General features: G+C 45.3%; 1 protein-coding gene across 2 annotated transcripts; it reads right to left on the minus strand.

The window, feature by feature from the left end:
* LOC128407558 (CD276 antigen-like) lies at nt 1–15,989 on the minus strand. Of its 2 annotated transcripts, XM_053376062.1 has the most exons (8): nt 15,777–15,989; nt 7,808–8,080; nt 7,435–7,590; nt 5,542–5,865; nt 3,853–4,107; nt 1,830–1,976; nt 659–703; nt 1–464 (listed from the first exon to the last, which is right to left on the minus strand). In XM_053376062.1, exons 3-8 carry the CDS (start codon nt 7,493–7,495, stop codon nt 454–456), a joined length of 843 nt encoding a protein of 280 aa, XP_053232037.1. In that variant the 5' UTR covers nt 7,496–7,590; nt 7,808–8,080; nt 15,777–15,989; the 3' UTR covers nt 1–453. The 2 variants fall into 2 exon arrangements, with proteins under 2 accessions (XP_053232037.1, XP_053232036.1); XM_053376061.1 differs by lacking the exon at nt 7,808–8,080 and having other exon boundaries at nt 15,777–15,988.
* Nucleotides 15,990–16,263: the final 274 nt, after the last annotated feature.

Raw genomic sequence — 16,263 nt, forward strand, 5'->3', positions numbered from 1 at the left:
TATTTGTACCTTTAGATCACAATTCTGATTTGTCCAAGGCTTTTCAGAAGGTATTTAACAAAGGTGAGATTTGAATGCAGATGACTATACTGTTGCTGCCACATTAATATACCTAGTCTGCTGCAACTATTACAGAGAGGACTATCTAAAGATGCTATATAAAGGAGTGCTGCAGGAAAACAATCCTGTTCAAAACCTGAAGAAAGATACATTGTATTATGCTGGAGAAAGAAGTGGAATCCAAACAGCAGACTGCTTCTTTCACATGAAAGGCAAGTCTTTCTTGACTAATAAGACACTAAAATGGCTTAGAGATGTCGTAAGATGGGCTTGCAGAGCAGAAGTCCTTTGCCTTCGCAATCTGAATTGCAGAGTCCCACAGTGTTACAGTTTTCCATGTGTTTCTTGATCCAGTCACTGCATTTGCTTCAATTTGGTTTGTCACTGACATTCCTATATCATCTCTAGGAGAAAGAAAGAATAATGATGACAGCAAGAATGCCACTGATTGCAATGAACTAAGAAATCATTCGCCTATCAGCATAATATATAAAATATTTTTCTATGACATGCCAATGTTGAAAAGGCCAGAGCAATGTATACACCTTTCTTCCTGTATTAACTGCAGTACTAACTAGCAGACTTAATAGATATTTACCTTCAGATAGGAAAAGCCGCTGGAGATATTTATTCCTTATTGCACCTGAGGAATGACAAAACAAAGGGAAACCAGAAAAGGCAAATCAGATGGGAGGAGAGGAAGAATTATGTATTTTTCTGTCTACTTTTACCCCATCCATTCCACTCTTTAGAGAATAAGGCATCTATGTCCTGGTAGCCACTGTTTTTATATACTTTGCTGAAACTTCATCTAAACTATTGTAAAAGCTGTTAAACATTTTCACTCAAAGTCAAGTTGTGGGCTCTTGACAGAAATGCTGTGGTTTGTATTGCCTTTTTGCTGCACGTATGCGTAAATCTTGGCTTGAACTCCATGATGGTGAAAACGCTTTATGTGGCTGTAACAAGTTGCAGTGCTCAGTTTCTCTGGCATTTTATTAGTTTCACTTCAAATATAGTATTTTCACAGATGAATTTTAAAAAATAGTTGAAGCCAAAAGAAAAACAAATGGTTTTTCCCCAGCCAGAGTCTAGACACCCACCCCATAAGAGCAGTAAAACCGGGTGTTCATGTTTATCTTTGGACTCTGGATATCACTGATTCAGGTGGACTTGTGTATTCAGGGAAAGTCGAACCCTTGGAGAGGGGGACCTTCTCTGTCCTCCTGCAATCCTGCAAACTCCTGCGCATGCATCTACAAAACAGCAAGCACGTTTTGCCTTTGTAGTGATTTCATCATGGCAGCCAAAACTTCTTCAGCCTAAACTCTGCAGTAGGACAGCCACCCAGCTCAAGGCTCAACGAAGAATGCCTACCTTCGCACCACCCCAGCCCAGGCACACTTCACACTGGAAGACTTTCATCTTGAGGCAGACTTGGGGTGCATGGCGGGACTGTGTGGTAGTTCCTCTGGATTCAAGCTGAAGAAATTTAAATGCTACACCGAGCATCATCTGGTGCCTGGGTAGGCTTATTATAGGCAAAACTGAAGTGTTGAATCCCAAAGATTGTGGGGGAACAATTATTCTAATAAGTAAATTATATGCTCCACACAGATCTTTCTTGTAATACACACACACACAAACACACACACACACACACACGTATATAAGCTCCCTGGAGAAGTTTCCTCCCCCATAGGAAGGTTTCCAAATGATATCCTGGGAAGAAAAACATGACTCTGCAGCCAATTCTTATAAAAACTGACCTTTATTCTTTCTGCAATGAAAAAACGTAACAGCACAAATGGCTGCCAGGATAACAACGATGAAAACTGGAATTAATATTTTCTTTTCTACATCTTGTGGTACTTTATTGGTAGTTGTTTCATTTCCAACATGAACAAGAGCAGAACCTGTACAGGAGGGGAAGAGAGAAAAAGTAACATCTGGAGTGAATTATATCTTTGGGCACAACTGACTGTGACAATGTGGAAATACTCAAGCCTCAGATATAATCAAGCCACCAGTACCTCAAAAAAGTGAGGAAGCTACAAATAATCATAAAACCACTGCCCACATCCCTTTCCTCAGCGCCACTCCCCCATCATTAATCTGTCAGTGGAAGTCCCTCCTATAAAACCTCCATGTTCTGGGGCAGTACACCCCTGAATATCAGATGCAGGAGACAGATCAGAGGGAAAGGCCGTGGTCCTTGGATCCTGCTTGGAAGCTTCCTGAAGATGTGCAAATGACAGACCCTCCAAGTGTCCCTATTTTCCAGGGATAGTCCTGGATTTATAGAAGCCGTCCCAGTTTCTGATTTGATCTCAGAATGTCCCACTTTCCTTACAACGTCCCTATTTTCATCAGGGAAATGTTGGAGGGTATGGAGTTATCCAACCCCTGAGCCAAGGAGATAAGTAGCTATACAACCTTTAGAAGACATCTCATTAAACAACAGGGAAGTTGTTTAATGTTTATATAACTTGGAATCTGCTCTGTTTGGCTGGGGCAACCCAGTCAGAAGGGCGGGGTATAAATAATAAAATGATGATGGTGGTGATGATGATGTTGGAATACTACATCCCTATTTTCATCTGAAAAATGTTGGAGGGTATGAAATGATTACTCCAAGGAGCAGTGCTGGCCTAGCTCAAAATAAGTGACTAGCTAAGGCCACAATCTCAGGGCACTTGTAGACCATTGCTATTTTGGGTAGGAATCAATCACAAACCAGGATGTCATGAACACATCTGCCCCAAGTAGAGAAATACAGCATGAGTTAGGAAGCAGTCAGACAGCTGGGAGCAGCTCCCCTCCCCCTCCTCCTGACAAGGAATGGAATGTAGATAAGGTGTTAGCAGAGAGTGTGAGGGAGGGAAGTCAACTCGCTCAAGAAGCACAGGCAGGCTCAGAAAGCAGAAGGGGTAGCATTTCTTCACTGGAAGAGGAGGCAATTAATCCCCTGAGCCCAAAGAGTAGACGTATGGGAAAGGTATTAGACAGGAAACAAACCCAGAGACATAAGGGACATAGGTTCAGGATATTCTGCAGAACCAGGATGCACTCCTCAGAAGGGTCAACTGACTCCTAAGGCACAGATGCTTGGTTAGACATCCGAGACTAATTGTTTGTATCGCAATAAATCTTCTAGCTAATTACGACTTGTGTGCTGTGTTATCAAGATGGCAGCCTGGGCTCTTGAGGCAGGAAATTCAGGTTGCTCAGTTAAACTTAATCTGGAGCTCTTGCATAACAAACTCACCCACCCACCCACCCCACAATTCTGACTTAATCTGACAGGAAAACACACCAGAAAGTGTGGGATAACGATTGCTTAATGCAACATCATTGATTGCTTAACATCCCCACAAAAGAATAAATAAATAAGGATGAATGCTCAATAAACAGGTTCTCTAGAAGTGACCCCCAGTACAGAACAGAGACTGGGCTCTGGGCTCCAAACATTAAACCCACCAATCATTTCTTTCCAATTCACCCCTCCCCCAAAAACACATTCCCATCTAGATTATTATTATTTTATTCTTCATTTATTAAATCTGTATACCACCCTTCATCCATAGATCTCAGGGCAGTTCACAACATAATCAAAATCACAACCAGTTTCCTGTCAGTTAATTTGCCCTCAAAATACCCACTCCCCACCCAAAAATCTTCCACTACAGTACAAGTTAAAGTTGATTTTCAAATGGATCCAAGCCAGTGTCACTGCCATGGCTTTCTGGACAGTTTAGTCTGTAGGCAACAAGACATTTTTGTTGAACTCACCCTGGGGATTATCACAATTTGTGTTGCTGTTGAGGATGGAGCAGCATATCGTGCCACTATCAAGAGAATGCCGCTGAAGAGTACTGATGAGAGAGAATGAGCCATCTTCATTTTTCAAAGACACAAGTTTTGAATTGTGAGTCAGGTTGGTTCCATGGTCACCAAACCAATAGAGCTGCCTCTGTGGATGCCCTCCCGATGCTGTGCACACCACAGTGTCCTTCTGAATTTTGATTTGAGGTTCAGAATACGGTGCTGGAAAATATGTAGGTGGTAACTTATTTAATCAATTTAATTAAAATATTTCTAGCCCCACTTTGCATTATGAAAAAGAAGCCGAAAGTGGGTTACAATATCAGTAGTTAAAAGCATAAGATAGTCCTATTCAGAGCAGACACATTGAAATTAATGGACATTACAAACTTAAGTTCATTAATTCTGTTGAATTTACTTTGAGTAGGACTTAGTTGAAGACATCTCATGTACATAAACAAAACCACCAGCTAACCAAGATAAATTATGGCCTTTTAAGCCCTCTCTCTCTCTCTCTCTCTCTCTGTGTGTGTGTGTATGTAGGGGTGGTATTTTGTTTGTTTGTTACTGTGATATGTATTCTTGTGTTTTTATATCATAAACTGTTACGAAAAAGGAGCAATGCAGAAGCGAGCTCCAGGTGGCTGGAATGGAAAACAGGATGTTGATGTTATGGGACTGTACCGTGGGAACAAGGGACAGTGCACTGAGCACCGGATGTTAGCTCAGAGTGGCACATGACCCTGTACTGGAAGTACATGGGTGGAGTTTTTTTCTCTCTCTGCAGTTGGGGATGAGAGGGTACAGACATGATTTCTCTGTACTGCTGGAAAGACAGGAATAAAAGCATGTAAATATATTTCTGTCTGTCTCTTTCCCCTCCCTGTCTATGGGAGGGGGAGGAATGGTGTGTTCTTCACGTTGGGAAGAATCGCCGATTGAAGACCTCCCCTGGTCTTGCCGGGAGTCGCTGGCAGGGAGGTCAACAAGAATTCAAGCCGGGCACCTGGAGGATGGCCAATTCCTCTGAACTTCGCTGACTTTCTTGGCTTGAATTCAACATAAACTTCTCTGTGATCCTTGGATGAAGGATGGTATAGAAATAAGTAAGCAAACAAACAAACAACTGACTGAAGAAAACTAAAATAACATAATAAGCTCAGCAATCCACCACAAAGCCTCAGGAAATAGTTCAGTTTGTTAGTGTGTGGTGTTGATAACACCAAAGTTGCAGCTTCAATTCCCGTATGGGACAGCTGCCTATACCTGCATTGCAGGGGGGTGGACTAGATGATCCTAAGGGTCCCTTCCAACTCTATGATTCTGTGTAATAAATAGGCCTTTAACTGGCACTAGAATTATATATAGGTTGGCACCAGCTTTATCTGGGGTGGAAGAAAATTTTGCAGCCAGGTACCTACATATGTAAATAGAACAATAAAGAAATTGTTCCCAGACTATTATGGACCACATTCAGCTAAAGGTCATTATTTCTTCAGAAACAGAACTGGGTTTGCTATATGTTTAGCATGCCCACACTTCCTCCAATATGCATTTTCATTACTTTAATATCACCTTGCTTTTGACACCAGCCCCAACCCATGCTCCATCAAACCCAGAGTTCTTGATGTCCGTTGTTCATTGGCTTAAACTTACCAACAACCTTTAGATATATAATTTTGTTGTGATCATCTCCATTAACAGCTTCCAAAAAAAACTTATAATGTCTTTGGTCAGATATTTTTACTTTGTGGACACTGAGGATAACAGATTGATTTATCAGCATCAATGAAATTCTTCCATTGTCAGTAATATATTTATTGCTTATTGAGTTGAGGTCACTTTCCTTTGGACAACTTGTCTCATTATGACAGAACCTCACTGTTGCATTTAGCATTGCTTTGTTGTTCTCACATGTAAGGTTAACGGTTTTCCCAAGTGCTGCAGTAACATCTTCATCACACGTGAAAGTAGGGAAGTCTGAGAGAAAATGGGGTGGGGAGACATAGCAAATGCATCAGTTGATTCAAGCACTGAAACAGGCGATTAAAAGGCACTATTACGACAGCCAAGGTCAGCTGCATCTGTCAGTCAGGGATGGCTGTAGCTCAGTGTCAGAAGCAAACCAGCAGTAAATCACAACGTGAAAGTTGAAATTAACTCTTTATTACCAAAACTATAATCTGCACAGGAGTGTCAGGCCTAATAAGCACAGCGACTCATCTCTAGTAGGTCTTACTCCTGTGAAGCAGTTGTTGAGACTGAAGACCCCCACCTCCCCACAGCTTCCAAAGTCCCCTCATCTCTGGGATTCCCCCCCCCAAGCAATCAGAGACTGCACCTGTGTGCCTGTCTTTGCTCCTCCCCTTTCATGCCTCTCCTGGTTCTGGGAGATGGGGGGGATGGGAATTTGTCAGAGCAGGAGGGAAAGACACCTACAGCATGACTCTTCACCAGCCTGACTCATCTCCACCTCTTGGCCTCTCTGATGGAAGCTGTAGTCTACAACATTTGGAGGGAAGTTTAGTGAAGGCTGTTTTAGCCCTTGAGATAAGGATTGTACCCTAAGGCTGGCAAAAGGTACAATCCTAAGGCATAATAAACTGCCACCAGTTAACGTAAACAAGCCTTCCTCCACCTGGAATTTCCATCCTTTTTAAGGGATGCTGGACAGAAAGATGAGATTAATGCTGACCTCCAGAAGTTAGACTACAGCTCCCATAATCCCTCACCATTAGCCATGCAGGCTGGTACTGATGGGAGCTATAGTCCAGAACACCTGGAAGGCATACATTTGGGGAAGAAGGAGTCTCATTGGTGCATACTTCTGAGTAGACATGTGTAGGCTTGTACCATAAAATGCTGAGTGGGTTTGGGCTGAACATCTTACTCCTGTACAAATGCATGTCGGAGTATAAAGCTGTGGAGAAAATAGTAACAGGAGACAAGCTAGAAGGGTGTTGAATTTATAATACTCAATCATTTAAATCCGGTTAGGAGCACTGGCCAGGAAAGTATATAATCCATCACCAACAGCAATAGGTAGGGAGCATAAATTAGCACATAAGGACCACTTTGTATACAATCTGCAAAGCACAACCCATTGATGAGAGCAGAGCCTGTGTTCCTCAATGTATTGTGGGACTCCAACTTCCATCAGTCCTGGCCAGCATGGCCAATGGTGAGGGATTATGGGACCTGTAGTCCAACTTCTGGAGGTCAACACCAGTCTCATTTTTCTGCCCAGCATCCCTTAGAAAGGTACACATGGCAAGAGAATTTGCACAGCTGTACTTAATCAGGATTTATGCACCATGGCTGTAGTTGTACCAAGATTTATGTAATATTACTGAAATGCAGAAAATACAGCTCTCATTTTTCAGAAATGTGCTTAATAGCTCAGAATACCTGAACACAGAGCAGCTGATACATATTTTTAGTATTGAAAGCTGGGGCTATCTCCTATCCCTATGCAATGAAAGGCAAAAATAAGAGCAAAAGATAATTCCAAAGCACCCCACAGTCACCAATGGGCATAGGAATGCTTACCACTAGATCCCTGAGTGGTTACTAATAGGAAGCACAGAGGTAAGAGCTGGAGGGATGCCATCGGGACGATGTTGAAATAGTGCTACATGCCAGCCCTGCTGCTGGAAGAGGTTTCTGACACCATGTCGTACACCTGAGAAAGACCTCGTTGTTCACCTGTTGAGAAAAGAGGATTTGTGAGAGTCCTCCTCCATTTTCATGCAGTTGAAACCGATTTGAAAGAAGACCACTTCCAACAGAGTCCTTCACATTCTACCTCTGAAGTTGATTCATCCTTTAAAAAAAACACACCAAAAATATTGCAGAACAAAGAACATGTTGGATAAGTGTGAAATCACTTTGTAACAGTAGTGAATGGTATGGAGGTGCTTACCTGACCTCCCAGCAGGTGAATCACTGCCATCACAATGCAAATGCACCAGCAAAGCCAGTCTGGTGCTCTTGCAGGTATGTCTGCATTGTGCTGCTCTCTCCTTCCCAGTAAGCGGCAGTGAGACACCTTTTGGGAAGTCAGGTAAATGTCATCACTGCATTGTCTGCTACTGCTTCATAATATGAAGGGGCTGGCAATCAGCAAGCGTGAACGTGACTGGGTGTCAGTCACAGAAGGGAGTCTTCCCTACTTCTTGCGGAAGGGAAGAAATTCCTGGAAGGAGGCATAAAAAACAACAACTGCTCATATATTTGAAAGGTACCCACTGGGGATGGAGGCCTTCAAATCCAGTGGGGCACAGATATTTTGGCCACATCATCCTCTTGCATTGATTTACAGTGATTTCTGTTCCTGTCTACAAACACATGATATCATCTTTCTTCAAGAAACTTGGGCAAAAGAGGGCACTATGGTTGAATTACAGGGTTTTACAAGTTATACTCAACCAGCTCTTAAAACTGCAAAGTATGGAAGGCCTAGAGGGGGGGCTGGTGGTGCTGGTGTCAACCTCTCTTAATGTATCAATTCAACAGTGTCCCTTGTTGGCCACCCCTAATTTTTTAGTGTTGTCCCTTTCTGATAGTCTCCTGAGAAATACTTATTGTATCTGCGTGTACATACATCCAGTAAAGTCTTGTGAGGAACTGAGATCATATTGGGATATTTTGGCCACGTCATCCTCTTTCATTAAAGCACTGTTAAACCCAGTGGTTTTTTTCTGGGGGGACGCATACTCCTAAACATTTTGTGAATTTACATTTGGCCTCATTGAGGGGCAGTATTTCAATATGAGTAGGAAAATGAGACTACCCCTAAACATTTTTTTAGGAAAAAAAAGCACTGGTTATACCCTTTTAAACAGTCACAGCTTCCCCTGAAGAATCCTTGGGAGCATAGTTTGTTACAGGTGCTGAGAGTTCTTAAGAGAACTCTACAGTCATACCTTGTTCTGGGACTCTGTTCGACTCCCAAAACGGTTTGAAAACTAAGGTGCAGCTTCCGATTGACTGCAGGAGCAGACAGGAGATGCTCCTGCAGCCAATTGGAAGCCGCACTGGACGTTTGGCTTCCAAATATCGTTCGAAAATCAGAACACTCACATCCGGGTTTCGATTGTTCGGGAGTCAATTTGTCCAGGAGCCAAGGCGTTTGAGATCCAAGATATGACTGTATGCCCTTCACAGAACTACAATTCCCAGGGTTTCCTGGCAAGAGGGATTAATTGTTAAAGCCCGCTGTGAAAGAAACAGGGGAAGAAGCTACAGTTTCCAAAATTCTTTGGGGAGAACCATGACTGGTACAACAGTGCTCTGTGGCCGCTGTCTACCAACCTCAGTGCAAGACCAACATTCATATAAAGGCTGCTCATATCCAGCACGTAGAAACATTGCCAAGCACAGGCCTCCTCTATGCAAATGAGGTGGCAGAAACCTAAGATGGCAGAAGATGGCTGTATGGCTTCAGACTACTACAGGTAGGGACCCATTTTGAAATCCCCTCCACATTATTTGCTTACATTCCCTGCTGAACGTGAGGTTCTTTATTTGCTCCAATGGGCAAGAGGATGGTGACCCAACGAGACCCAAGAGGCTGCATTCCAACTCCCTACAATTTAGACTTTAGGTTATCATGCTATAAACATGAATAACAACAATTCCTAAGGTTTGAATCCCAGAACACTAGCTCTGAAGCAACTTCCTTGCCAGAAAAAATAGCATAGGTCCATTCTGCTATTGAATAAGGATCTACCATGTCATTATCTTTTCTACCAACAGAGGGGGTGCTGCTCATATCTTACAGACAAGACAAGAGTATCCTGTTCAAGGTTCCTTATCACCAGTTACCAAGTTTGCAACAGGAAGAAACAAGAAAAACTAAGACTATATCTGCATTGGATGCAGATTTCCGGTATATTGCTGCATGCCACCCCAATCTCCAAGCAGTATGAGATCCCAGGAGTTCCAGGAGCTTAGCCAGTATCCATGTTTCCTTTTGGAAATGAGGCCCAGCGGAGACTGTGGTGCTTTTCTGAAATATGGTTTATTTACACATATATGCAACCTGAGCCTATGGTGGAGGGGCTCACAGCATTAACACCCCAAGAGGGTCTTGTTTCTCCCATAGCAGCAGCCTCAGATTCAAGCAGAAATCAAACATTGTGCTCTACTTCTCTGGCTCTCCAGCCTGCAGCTTTATCTCTAGGTCACACCACAGCAAACTCTGCTCTCAAACTATCTAAGAACTGAAAGGGAGATTCCACCCAGTAATACAAATACAAATGATAAGATGCATGAAAACAAAAAACAGGAAATTCCCATCCTTGAGCTGAGGTCCTCAGAGAGCCAAGGAGCCATGGCAGAGGTCCAGAGGTGGAGCCCAGCTCCGAAAGTGCACAGCATTTTTTTAAAGAAAGGTTGAGCAGGAAATCCTGGCCTTTGTCCTTGACATTTTTGGGCAAATGACCAAAAATCGAAACAGAAACAAAAACTGAACAGGCCAGCTTTGGGTTTTTATGCCCGCTTGACCTCTGTGACTGAACCTGGTTAGGAACAATCCTATATACAGTGGTACCTCGGGTTACAGATGCTTCAGGTTACCGACGCTTCAGGTAACAGACTCCGCTAACCCAGAAATAGTACCTCAGGGCAAAAAAAACCTCACAACCCAGTTAAAGGCTTCCCATGCCACAAACCTAATCTGGCTCCTCCCCAGCCCAGCTGTTGCTTAAAACCCTGCTGAGAGCCGTAGGGTCCTGCTCCTGCCTCTATCCACCTGGCCCAGGGCGGGTCCTGACAGGTTCTATAAGGACTGCTGCTGCTGCCGCTGCTCAGCAGAGAGGGCTTCTTCTTTTAAATTGTTTTTTATATCCTTTAAAGGTTTTTTTAAGTGTTTTAACTGTTTTTAACTGAGTTGTAAGGGCATTTTGTGGGATGTGCCTGGGAGGAGAGGAGCAGGGGAGAGCGGGGGGGGGGGGGAGAGACCCAATAAAAGTGGTTGCGGATAGAGGCACTGGCGGAGGAACAGGAGTGCAGAGGGAGCGGACTGCCCCCAGCACCACTATTTGGGTAGGTTGCAATCATGTCAGCCCCCCTGGACACGCACTGCACACTGCCCCCACGTACCACGGCCCTGGGAGGCATGCCACGCCCCCGGGGGCACCAGCCACGCCCCTGCCTGCTCTCCGCCCCCAGTAGTGGAGCATGCAGCTTCACCACTGGGTAGAGGGAGGTATGGCGTGGGAGGAGGGGCAGGCCAGGTAACGGGCACATGGCACAGGCAGTTAGTGACCAGGCCGTGTGCCAGCCCACCCCCCCTTCAATCTAGGGAATTGTTGTTGTCATATCAGCCAGCCCTCGGGTCTGCAACTGCTGCTGTTGAATGCCAGGTCTGCCCAGAATAAAATCTCCCTCATCCATGATCTGATTATGGATGAGGAGGCTGATCTGGCATGTATCACTGAAACCTGGGTGGGTGAACAGGGTGGAGTCGGTCTCACCCAGCTGTGTCCACCTGGGTACTCAGTACAGCATCAGGCTAGGCTCAAGGGTCGAGGAGGGGGAGTTGCTGTGGTCTGTAGAGTCTCTCCATCTCCAAACTCTCTGACCAGGGTGTGTGGGTGTTCCTGGTGTTGGGCAATCGGGACAGATTAGGGATTCTGCTGGTTTACCGCCTGTCTCACTGCCCAGCAGTCTCCCGGTCTGAACTGACTGAGCTGGTCTCAGAGGTGGTGTTGAGAACTCCCAGACTGCTGGTACTGGGAGACTTCAACATCCATGCCCAGGCAGCTGGTTCTGGGGCGGCTCAGGACCTCATGGCCGCCATGACAACCATGGGGCTCTCCCAACATGTCACTGGCCCAATGCACAGGTCACGCTCTGGACCTTGTTTTCTTGACTGGGCACGAAGATGGTGATTTGAAGGTGGGGGACATAGACATCAGTCATGGTCAGATCACTTTCTGTTGAGATTTATCGTATTTTTCACTCTATAGGATGCACCGGACCATAGGACGCACCAGACCATAGGAGGGGGAGAACAGGGGAAAAAAAATCTCCCCCTCTCTGCTCAGCGCCCCTTCAGCGAAGCGGCAGGAGAAACGGACCCCCTTCAATTTCTCCTCCCACTTCGCTGAAGGGGCGCTGTGCAGAGAGGGAAAACTGTGCAGCGAGCGCCTCTCCAGCGAAGCGAAGCCTGGAGAGCAAGAGGGATCGGTGTGCACCGACCCCTCTCGCTCTCCAGGCTTCAGGCGGCTATCTGTAAGCCTTCGGAGTGCAGTGGGAACTCCTGCTGCACTCCAAAGGCTTGCAGATAGCTGCCTGAAGCCCCCAGAGCGCAGCGGGAGTTGCGCAGCCATCCCCAAGCTGCGCAGCGCTCCGTCTCGCTGTTCTGGCTTCGGGGACAGCCTTTGAAGCCTCCGCAGGGCAGCGGGGTGCCTTCATCCCGCTGCCCTGCAGAGGCTTTGTGCAGCTAACCCCAAGCTAGAACAGTGAGACGGAGAGCTGTGCAGTGCTCTGTCTCCCTGTTCTGGCCTTGGGCTTAGCCGCGCAGCCTGAATTTGCTCTGTAGGACGCACACACATTTCCCCTTAATTTTTGGAGGGGAAAAAGCGCGTCCTATAGAGCGAAAAATACGCTAGGTTATCAGCACCTTCTCCCTTCCACAGAGGCAGGGGATCTATTAGCCCTCGGAGGCTGATGGGTCAAGTGGGATTCGAAATGGCTCTGAGGGGATTTCTGGCTGATATGACTAGCACCCCTGTTGAAGCCCTGACCGACCTCTGGAACACCAGGCATTTGACTGATTTAATTAACATCTGATGCCCTTTTAAAATGTTTTTTTTGGGGGGGGCAGTTATTGGGCTGTTGTTTTTATTTTTATTTTTTATTTTGTGGTTTTATATTTTGATTTTGTTCTGTGAAATGCCCTGAGACCTCTGGGTATATGGTGGTATATAAATTAAATAAATAATAAACAAACACCCACCAGCATAGGAAACATAGGGAGCTGCCTCATAATGAATAAAACAATTATTCCATCTAACTCAATGTTGTTTGCACTGACTGGCAGTGGCTTTCCATGGGTTCAGATCAGGCACATTCCCTACCTGGAGACGTCAGGAATTGAACCAGGGACCTTCTGCCTGCAAAGCAGATGATCTACAATTTACCTACGGCCCTTCCTTTCAGGTCTGGTCCTTAGCCAAGCCTTAGGGGATGAAGAAAATGAAACCGAATCAAATTAATTTCGGCAGGCATGGACCTGAGGGATTAATGCTGTTCAGTTAACCGCAAGTCAAACCTCAGGAGAGAGGCATGTTACTTGTTAAGGAAGGAAGTTAAGAAACAAAGCCACTTGAAAAATTGAAGATGCTTAAAAAAATAGTGCTGTTTCTGGGAACATAAAACTGAAAGACAAATTCCACAAAGTGCATGAAATATAGTGAAAACTGAAGCTGGCCCCAAATTCCACCCTCTAGGTTTGCAGCCCCATTCACAAGCTTCGAAAAAGTCCAGGCCCATGGTAGTAAAGAGGATGCACCCCTGAAACTCTGCATGAGGTATGGGGGTGTCCCATGGCTTGTCTGCAAGAGGTGAGCAATTTTGTCTCCATGGGTTTGGGGGATTCCATCTGTATCTACACTCCCTATGCAGTCTAATGGAGTGAGGCAACTCTGTTAGATTGCATGGGAATATTGAGAGAGGCAGAAGCCTTATTTTTTATGGTAGAACATTAGAGGGAAGTTGTCTTACTCCTCCTCCCCATTATTTTTTAAAAGCTGAACAACTCGAGCTGATTTATTTTTTTAAAGGAAACGGGGATATGTACAAGGAAAATGCAGAGCTGTAATCTGGGGGAATTAATTTAAATGTTAATCAGTTAAAAGCAAACATTTGCTAACTACATGTAACAAGTCCATCCTCCCTCCATTACAGTCCCTCAGTTTTAGCTCTTCTGGACAGTGCTGCCTTGTCTGCAAGATCAGCATATGGATCTGTTGGCCATCCAAGGCCAATCAGATTTTTACCCTGATGAAGAGAGAGACCTTCTGTTGAGTGCTCAACAGCAATAAGCACACAAACAACCAAACTCTCCCAACCCAGCAACAATAATTAGATAAAGAAAAGGGCTCTTGAGATGACAGTGCTGTAAGATCTGCACCATCTTCATCTAAACTCAGGTGTAGAGGTAAAGGGATCCCTGACCGTGAAGTCCAGTCATGGACGACTCTGGGGTTGCGGCACTCATCTCACTTTATTGGCCGAGAGAGCCGGCATACAGCTTCCGGGTCATGTGGCCAGTATGACTAAGCTGCTTCTGGTGAACCAGAGCAGCGCATGGAAACGCCGTTTACCTTCCTGCCAGGGAGGTACCTATTTATCTACTTGCACTTTGATGTGCTTTCAAACTGCTAGGTTGGCAGGAGCAGGGATCGAGCAACGGGAGCTCACCCCGTCGTGGGGATTCGAACTGCCGACCGTCTGATCGGCAAGCCCTAGGCTCTGTGGTTTAGATCACAGTGCCACCCGCGTCCCTAAAAACTCAGGCGTAAAAATGTGTAATTAAGCCATATTTCTTAAAGACACTGCAGCCTCCACTGCGTTTCGTTCTCAATGGAAACACGACCCTGGGTGAGCACCTGGAACCACATGGGATCTTGGGCAGAGATTGTGGATGGTTCACAACCTTTGTATCATTATGAAGACCAGTTTCATCCAGGTACAAAGTCAGATAAGTCATTCCCACGTAAACAAAACTCAACGTTCTCCTTATGCAATGGAGAGTATGCGCTTCAGCATCCGCCTTATAATAACTGGCTAGGCTTTGCCCTACAGGGCAAATAAAAGGCTTCAGGAAAAGAAACCCTTTCATTTAGGAGATGGGCAGTAATTCAAAGGATGTTGTCTTCAAACTCAGTTTTCCTCAGGGTACAGCTATTAACATTAATGAGCATAATTAAGCCAGGCCCATTCATTTCAATGGGTCAAGTCTAAGTCAAACTGATGTGAATACCAACCACTCCATGTACAGTATTTGCACCCCAAGGAGCAAAACTGTCACGTTGCAAAAACAAAAAACCAAGAAGCATCCCTTCCGGATAAACTGTTTTGCATTACTTTAGGAACGGGGGTGGGGGGAAGAGTTGTTAAGGCGTCCAATCACTTTCTTCCTGAACCCCACCCCCCTTCCCTGCCAACTATGGTTCTCTGGAAGAAACTCAATCAATAGCTAAGCTGTGCATTAGTTCTTAGGAAAGAGGAACTCCGTTGTGTACAGCAGAGCCGAACGGATTTGCCACAAGATGCAACTGAGCCAGCATGAGTTTGACCAAACTGCGGGAGGCAGTGGAAGACAGGAGTGCCTGGCGTGCTCTGGTCCATGGGGTCACGAAGAGTCGGACACGACTAAACGACGAAACAACAACAGCAACTGAGCCGAAATCAGTGCTGGCATCCAGCGAGTACACTCCAGGCATTCTTAAACTGCACCTGGAGGCGATTTTGAGTAGGGAAATGGCTGGCAAAGGAAAGGGACTCTGCTTTACCCGCAGCTCCTCAGCTCCCAATCCAGAATCTGCTTTGGATTTAAAGGAAAGGGGACAGCGTTCATCCCGAAGCACACCCTCTAGTAGGCACCTTCAGCATAGCTGTCAATTTTTCCCTTTTCTTGCGAGGAATCCTATTCGGAATAAGGGAATTTCCCTTAAAAAAAGGGAAACGTTGACAGCTATGACCCGATTCTTGACGCCACGCAGCCTGGATCGGATTCTCCCACTCCGGTTTCTAAGCGCTGTCGTTGCAAGAGGAACTCGATTTCGCTCCAGCCTCGCAAGACCTTTGCAGCTTTCTCAAACGGGCGACCGAAGCCAAAAAAAAACAACAAAACAAAACATCACTGGGAAAAGCCTTACCTGAGAAGTAGAAAGCGCGAGCATCAAGAAGCATGCAATCCCCGCTTGTGAGCCAGCAGCAAGAAGCGAAGGGGGGCGCGCAAAACGAAACCAAAGGAAAACACGGAGAAGTACTTTCACTTCTCGTATGAGGGATTAAGTTCAATGAGTCCACCCTCCCGGAAATAAGGGAATTGAGCATTTAGGCTACCCACTTTCACCCCACCCCACTTGTTTCACATCTCGACGACGTGTTCTGGGCTGGATCTAGACACATCAAAGAAGCGTTTTGGTTAAACCCGTCGTTAACGTTGAATGAGAAATCGGGTTGGCAAAAACAGAACTCCACAGCGCCATCTGATGTCACAAGTGTTAGAATGCGTATTCAACGCATATAAAGCGCTTTTTCTTTGCCAAGCGTAGCTGAGTCGCTTTCGTTAGGTTTGAGTTGGTCCTAGTCCAGGTATGACCTGACTGCTTATCTTAGACGTTTCAGGTTCTTTCATAC

Source organism: Podarcis raffonei, chromosome 2 (genome assembly GCF_027172205.1).
Source record: "Podarcis raffonei isolate rPodRaf1 chromosome 2, rPodRaf1.pri, whole genome shotgun sequence".
Lineage (NCBI taxonomy): Eukaryota > Metazoa > Chordata > Lepidosauria > Squamata > Lacertidae > Podarcis > Podarcis raffonei.